This window comes from Malus domestica, chromosome 11 (genome assembly GCF_042453785.1).
Source record: "Malus domestica chromosome 11, GDT2T_hap1".
Classification (NCBI taxonomy): Eukaryota; Viridiplantae; Streptophyta; class Magnoliopsida; order Rosales; family Rosaceae; genus Malus; species Malus domestica.
In genome coordinates, this window is record NC_091671.1 from 34,433,762 (window position 1) to 34,441,416 (window position 7,655).

Consider the following 7,655-nt stretch of genomic DNA (forward strand, 5'->3'; position numbering starts at 1 on the left):
CCATTAACATTTCATATAGGTTGCAAATCTAACACCTAATTTACCCTCCAAAGTTAACTTCATGTATTTCTTTATGAAAAATTACCAGTCTACCCTAATGTGTATCACATGCAAGTAACAGACTTAAATTGACGAAAAATTGAATATAGTAGCTTCGAATCTAATATTAGGGATGTAATTGGCAAATTTTTTTAATTCAATGACTATTTTTCTGAAAATATAGTTTAGGGACCTAATTAATTTCACTCATGTGATAATTCAGAGACTAAATTGGCAGTTCACCAAAATAATAAATGTGTTCTTCATATCTAATAGACGTCTTTGATGTAAGGTTAAAATTACAAGATGAATATTGCTTCGTTAAAAAAAAAAAAAAAAAAAGGTGCAGCTATAAATGAGATAAACCTTACTATGTATAGTATTTCATTTGTACTTCTATGAGAAAATTTGGATTTGAAGTGTTAATAACAATTTGTTTTGTAAAACATAGATTATATTGTACGTAGCCGTAAAACACAAGGTTGCAAAATGTTCTTTAATCTAAAAACAAGAAGATCCTTTTTACTTTGCTTTCACAAGTGGAACTGTGGAAATTTCTCTTTGACACAATCATTCTTCGACGCATTAAGGGGTTTGAAAAATGTACATTAATGTGTAGTTATGGTTTTTTACCAATTTGTTTAATTTGCAATACGATAATATCCTTTTACGCTTGTTTGGTTATTAAGATTCATTAGATTGATTGGATAACATTCAAGCTTAATTGAAGATAGAGGCAAATGACTTTATTTTTAGGGGATCAGAATGGGATGAGTTTTCTTAATTAAGATAAAGGAAACTTGTCTCTTTTAGTCATTCAAAATTTTGGGAATTGAAAGTGATGAGTTTTCTTAATAAAAAATTCATATTTTACCTTCACATTGAACACAATTTTTTTTCCTTGATATAATGGAGTTATACAATCTAACTCATTCCTAGATATCAGACGAGCCCTCAGGTACTTATTAATATTGTACAACATTAATTCATTTTTTATATATTCAAGAATATTGCGGGGTGATGGCATGCAGCTCATAAACCTTTTACTGCAATCTAACCCATTTCAATGGTGAAGAAGAAACACATATTTGGTTTTCTTTATGTGATTTCAAATTTTGAACTTTGTCCCCTTTTCATGGATATTATCTTAGAGAAGATCTTGGTTCCGTTATTTTTCAAGCAATCCCGAGTTTTAATGTGATCTGCAATCCTTTGGGATGGTTGGATAACCATTTCGTTTTGGGGAGTGATTGATTTTTACACTCCTTGTTTTACCTCTTGCATTCCTCTGTTTAGAAGCCTAATGGGATACCATTTTTGTTTAATAACCATCCTTCATTGCTCTAATACGATTGTGAGGAATTTTATGCCTTGACTCGGGAGGAGCTCCATTGTTTTCTATGGTTTGTTGGGTAGTTTGGAATGGAAGATATGAGTTGCTGTTCTGAAAATAACAAGGTCATTTTCACTGTCGAAAATCTCTCGGACATGTTGAAGGGTTTGGAAAATGTACATTAATGTGTGTGGTCATGGTTGTTTGCAATGAAATACTACCTTTTATGCTCACACACACAAAAGAAAATTATACATAGCCGCATACCTTTGGTTGCTCCTATATATATATATATATATATGGTATGTGCAAGCCTGCTACTGCAAGAAATATCCAAGTTAAATGGCTCATGGCTTCCTCCTCATCTTCTTATTCTCTTTCATTATATCAACAACAAATATTCATGCAAGCAACCAAAATGAACTCAACTCTCTCATGGCCTTCGCCCACACCCTATATATATACACACAGACTGAAGGAGAAAGCGGATGAAAAAAAAGAATTTAAAGACTTTGGAGAGACATTAGGTCACCACTTGGTCCTTAATCCAAGCAAAAATAAAGATTAAATTAACGAAAGATTCTGATGACATTATTTTATTTGAATTTTAGAAAAAAAGATAGCATCAGATCTAAATTCTAATGAGTTTGCTGCTGCTTTCCATGGCAAGCAAATTTCAATGGAGTTGGTGGGTCTGAGAGTGAACCATCTACAATCTGATCGAAGACTCTCTTGTTAGCCGCCTCAGTGAAATGCACACCATCCCAATTCACCCAAAGTGATGGGTCTTGGCATGCCTTTCCCACTAACACATCTTTTCCATGAACCCTAATCTTTCCTCCACATCCAATGTGCTTGTTGAAGTTGTACTTCCCACCATGACCACAACATGCTCTTATCGGTTGCTTGAATCCTGCGACATTTTGTATTACATGTCAGCAAACCGTCGAAGAATACAAAACACCACATCATAAACTTGACAAAAGTGGTTTCAATCTACGAAGGGCTCACCATGCTTTTGTGGTTGGCTAATGAGGGAGTACTTGGCTGAATAAACATCAACATAAGTGATTGCAGCCAATGGTAGTTCTTTTCTTAACTGAACCACAGCTTGTTTCAATCCCCGGTTGAAAAACCGAGCAAGTTTATTGTAAGGCGTGGCGCATCCGGCCTTGTCAACCTGCGCGGCTGGGATTGGTAAGCGGTCCAATACGTAGGGAAGACAACCAATGGGACCTGTATTGTGTATCCAAAAGTATCTACCTCCTTGATTGTATACATACTGCGTGAGTACACATACAAAGCACATCACAACCAAATTAATGACTAATTAAATCCAAATTTAGGCACAGTTTGAATTGCTAATTACCTTAACAATGCTGTTAAACTGGTTTAGCACATCAGGAACATATGCCTTGACTTGGGTAATGGACATGTTCAAGAACAAACCGGATGTTAAATCATTCTGGCCAATATCAAATGCGTATAAAGCACGAGAGAAATCTTCTGCTTTAGGCATTAGCTGTTCAAAAACTCCACCTGCATTGCAACTGATCTTCTGGATTAGCCCACATTGATACAAGTTTTCTCACCGAATAAACTGTGTAGATGTGCGTAAGGACACTGCTCGGTTTCCTTACGTGCAAATCACAGTTTGCCACGTATGCTAAACGCACAAATGCAAGTCATTAAAATACAGAAAGAGAAGTATATGTGCACATGTCAAATTGTGACCTCGACTACGAGTGGTTTGGGATCTTGGTTGAAAATCGTAAAACTCATTGTACTGAACGTCCAAGGATACAGGACTAAACCCGCTCTGGCGAATGGTTGTGTTCTGCGGCCTGATGGTTGAGCCCGCCGTGGCAAAGTTAGCTCCGTGAGTGAAGTTGCTTCCCACAGAATCAAGATATGCGCTCAGAAACGGTAATTCAAGGCTGTTGGCTGCAAACATAGCATTCAATCAAAATATTCTCTTTTTATTATACAATTATATTCTACTTTAAACCGATGAATTTTAAGCTTAACCATACAATATGGTCAAAATTTTAATCAAATATCGAATTCAAAACAACTATAAATGTCAACGTCGTTCATGTGAGTCGACCAAGTACCGCTAAACTAGACCCGCAGTACTAATATTACAGATTCAGTCCAATTAGTAATTGTCAGATAATCTGATTTGGTTAGATTCTTTTCCTGCATAAAACATGTGATCTCATATAAGTTAAAACAGAGGTGGGTTGGCGTTTTTGGTAGCTTCCCACACTGACTCAATTATCTTATCCACATTTACACGTCACACTTTTTTTTAAGAAGGTTAGGCAAAATTAGCTCTTCATCAACCATTTATGTTCGAATCACCCACACTTTCCCAAAGAAAAAAAAGGACGGTTACACTCAAAAGCCCCGCACATCAACCTAAGTGTCGGTGGAATATTTCTATTCAAATGATCGACAAAAAAGAAATGAATAGTTGAGTCGATCCTCATGGGTAAAAAATGAGAGTAAAAGACGCTAGTTTGGTGGTGGGCATAAATTTAGCATCCAGGCATCTAAGCAAAGATTTAAGCGGATATATTAAAAACACTAGAATAAGCATATAATTAATGAGTGTTCATATTGTTATCCAACAAGTCTTTTACGTTTTATTAAAAACAATCACACAAAAAAAGTTATTTAGATTCTATCAAAGTGTAACTCGTAACTTAGGAGGTCTAGACGAGTGTCTAGACATGTTTAAGCGGGACGTTTTAGAACAATGTGGAAGAAGATGAAAAATGTAGTAAAGTACCTATAAAATCAATGACAAGACGGCCATCGCAGTAACGGCCGGCGGGGCTATGGAAGTAGGACTCTCCGTGGGGCAAACGCGCCTGGCCGAAGAGCGCAGACAAGCCGCCTGTGTCGGAGTTTGAGTCGCCGAAGTTGAATATGGCTGGAAATTTGCATGGAGACGATGAGGCTGCCAAGCTCACTGATAGAAACATTAACATAGCAGTTGCAACTAGTAGTTTTGAGAACTGTGATTTCATACTGTCTGAGGAAACAAAGAAGAAGAGAAAGAGAAGACAATCACTTATCTCGCTGAAATCGGCTTTTGGCTTCAAATTTGTCGATTTGTATTTGTTTAGTTTCCCTATAACTCACTTTTGTCAGTTTTGGTTGGAAGCGCTCTGGCATTTTTCACGAGGGATCTTTAAATATTGGGAAACTTTATATGAATATAATTTTGTGAGTCATTTTTGAGATGAGTCTAATTTAAGAAAAAAATACAAAATTTTAATGTATATTGAAGTTGGGCTGGTTGATGTGATTTATTTGGTTTTAAAAATTTTGTTGGAATTTAATTTTTGTTTCTAGGTTAAAACATTCGTAAAACTAAATTACGATAGCTAACTCAAAGTTACAAAAAAAAAAAAGAGAGGTTAAAACCATTCTACAGTAATTAAAACATTTTAGGTCATGAAATTTAAATTTGAATGGTTGGGTAACATTCACTATCCAAAGATCTAAATTATGTCTTTTAATAGACCTAAATATTTGAGTTTGGTCTGTTAGAGTTGCTAATTGAGACAATTGAGATCTATGCATGTGACATTTTCACATTAATTTTATAGTCCTCAAGTGAAACAAACATTATTGCAAAGGAAAACGGAGAGATTAAAGTTCCTAATTGAGAATCTAATCATAACATCATAGCTGGCAAACAGAAAGAAGTTGCAGAAGCAGTACCTATGAAATCGATTACAAGACGGCTGTCGGAGAAACGGCCGGACGGGACGTGAAAGTAGGTCTCTCCGTTGGGGTAAGGGGCTTGTCCAAATGCTGCAGTCCGAGTTCGAATCTCCGAAATTGAACCTGTGCAAATGCCGGGACTCGGAAGCAGTGTTGCTCAAATTACAAGGCCGAAGAGAACATGATGTTTTAAGAAAACAAATTCCATGTGTTGAGTGTGTACAGAGAGAGGGACACTCAAGGGGATAAGTATAGACAAGTAGACGGCCTTGTTTTTATAGAGAGACGACAAAAGAGGGTCTTTCTTTATCTGTTTCTTGCTAACTGCATTGACCACTTTGATAGCATGGACTTGGAAAAAAGAATTTAAAAAGAAAGATAGTACTTGCGTGTATATGCGTTAATTTGTTTGATACATATTGATGATTAAACGATTTTAATTTCATTGATCTTTTGTACAGGTGATCCTTAAATTATGATTAAGAAAATTGATGCTTTCGGTTATAATCAATGTCAAACATGTACAAAGCGCGAGATATAAGATCTTTTGTTTTAGGCATTAGCTGTTTGATAAGTGAATTTTATATTATATATTTAACCCTATTCTTAGTATATTTTGGTTAATATTTTGGAAGAATTTTGATACTTTGAATTGTATTTTCAATATAGGACTTTCGAATTCCTCTAGAGAAAAACGTGGTCAAATGGACGAATTTTGAAGTAATTCCAGTTGAAAGACGTTCGTGAGTCACTTAGCTTGGTCGTATCAAAATTTGGGATTTTTCCATCAAGCGGTTATTTTCTGGCGATAAAATAAAAGAGCGATGCGCGGTGCTGGAAAATGAGGTTTCTGGGCTTAAAGTGCGTTTTTGGAGCCCAAGATGACCTTGGATGGTTTCATGGCCTTCTGGAGATGTGTTCTGAACGTCCTTATCTTTATAACAACCTATCTTGGGCAGGATTTGGAGGAGATCTGAGGCTAAAACGTGGCTGGACAAGTACTTGGCAGATTCTCCTAGTTTAATTAGGGTTTTATTTTCTAAGATATTTTTATTATTTTTCTTAGTTTCCTAGTTGGAATAAGAAACCTATGTCTTAGGGTTTGTAAGGGCTGAGCAAATATATTGTTGCGCATGGCCGGCCCAGACCCAGTGCAGGCAGGGCGACCGTCTAGGGCCCAAAAAAATTGGGGGCACCAAAATTATTCGGGTGATATATTTATATATATTTTTATAAGAGTATAAATTTAAAAAAGTTGGTTTAATGACAAAAGAATTTAACTAGAAGTGGTGATTTTGTAATTTGAAATTAATGAGAAGGTCTTGGGTTCAAGACACCACGTGTGCTTATTTACTTTCTAATTTTTACAATTTTTTTTCATAAGAGTATAAATTTATAAAATTTGGTTAACTATTCAAGAAGTTTAATTAAAAGCAATGATTTTTGTTGTTTAAAATTAACGAGAGGTCCTAAGTTTGAAATGATATGTGCGTGTTTATTCTTTTCAATTTTAACAAATTTTTGTTTGGTTGTTAATTTATTTTTAGTTACTAGCTAGTAGCTATATGGGTTGCTATTTTTAAATATTCGTTCAAATTCAAGTCTAATATTCAACAAACAGTAATGCGTAGACCAAGTTTTTAAAGCAAATTTACAAATCATATGACGTGTCATCATAAGGTTTAACTTAGTGCCCATTCATTACTTATACATATCAATTAAAGACTCGAAAACGTTATTATTTTTTTAGTCCCATATTGACAAGGTTAGTAAATAAGAAAAAATATCTCACGATTTATACAAAAACACTTTAAAAGTTCAAATGGAAAACAAACTCATTTATCTACTAGTAAGCCATGAGTTTTTTGGTTTCCTTCTCTTGATACAAAATAAATTAGTCTTTCTGTGTTTCAAAATTATTGAGTTTGAAATGTTTTTCTAAGTATAATTTTATCGATGCCTTTTATGTGAAAATAAATAATTTTCTTATGTGAAGTTAAGGCATATTTTTTAGCGTTGCCCCAGGCCTCAAAAATCTCTAGACTGGCCATGTTGTTGTGGCCATCTACAGTTTTGGGGATGCTTATTATTATTCAACTTCAGAGACAAAGAACTTGGCTAGGGTTCCTGGAGATTTTCTACTTTAAGGTGCTTTCATTCCTTTTATTTTTAATAATATTTTCTATGATTTTGATTATGAATATGCATAACTAATTCCTTTTGCTAGGGCGAAACCTTGAGCCTTAGCATGAATATGTAATTTTTATTTAATTGCTTATGATTGATTGCATGCACACTTTGAACTATCGATCACTGTTTTAAACTATCTAATTATCTTGATGATTGGCCACCATTAGGACGTTTAGACAAGTAATTGGATGCAATTCGGTCGGAATATCACCGGAGGATTGAGTATTGCTTCTTGTGATTGATAATTGTAATTTCATCTAAGACGAATATCACGTTCTTAGGGGTTGCATGGTTCTTTAAAAAGGTTTTCATAAAACTTAATGAGTCTTGTATGTTCATATTTGATCTGAATATC

At 34.9% G+C, this 7,655-nt stretch overlaps 1 protein-coding gene across 6 annotated transcripts; it reads right to left on the minus strand.

Moving 5' to 3' along the window:
* Positions 1 to 1,902: 1,902 nt before the first annotated feature.
* On the minus strand, positions 1,903 to 5,450 carry LOC103416553 (GDSL esterase/lipase At3g26430-like). 6 transcript variants are annotated; one of them, XM_029089021.2, is made up of 6 exons: positions 5,108 to 5,450; positions 4,167 to 4,511; positions 3,107 to 3,316; positions 2,742 to 2,911; positions 2,384 to 2,654; positions 1,903 to 2,285 (listed from the first exon to the last, which is right to left on the minus strand). In XM_029089021.2, exons 2-6 carry the CDS (start codon positions 4,405 to 4,407, stop codon positions 2,011 to 2,013), a joined length of 1,167 nt encoding a protein of 388 aa, XP_028944854.1. In that variant the 5' UTR covers positions 4,408 to 4,511; positions 5,108 to 5,450; the 3' UTR covers positions 1,903 to 2,010. The 6 variants fall into 6 exon arrangements, with proteins under 6 accessions (XP_028944854.1, XP_008353024.2, XP_028944851.1 ...); XM_008354802.4 differs by having other exon boundaries at positions 4,167 to 4,412; positions 5,108 to 5,449; XM_029089018.2 differs by having other exon boundaries at positions 3,092 to 3,316; positions 4,167 to 4,412; positions 5,108 to 5,361.
* Between the last annotated feature and the right edge of the window lie 2,205 nt (positions 5,451 to 7,655).

Excerpts from the sequence above, each read along its gene's own strand:
- LOC103416553 (XM_029089018.2), bottom strand. The coding sequence starts at position 4,407 with ATGAAATCACAGTTCTCAAAACTACTAGTTGCAACTGCTATGTTAATG. Across the intron at positions 3,317-4,166 it reads TCTTGTCATTGATTTTATAG|CCAACAGCCTTGAATTACCG; the intron begins GTACTTTACTAC and ends CTATGTTTGCAG. Across the intron at positions 2,286-2,383 it reads TAGCCAACCACAAAAGCATG|GATTCAAGCAACCGATAAGA; the intron begins GTGAGCCCTTCG and ends AAAATGTCGCAG.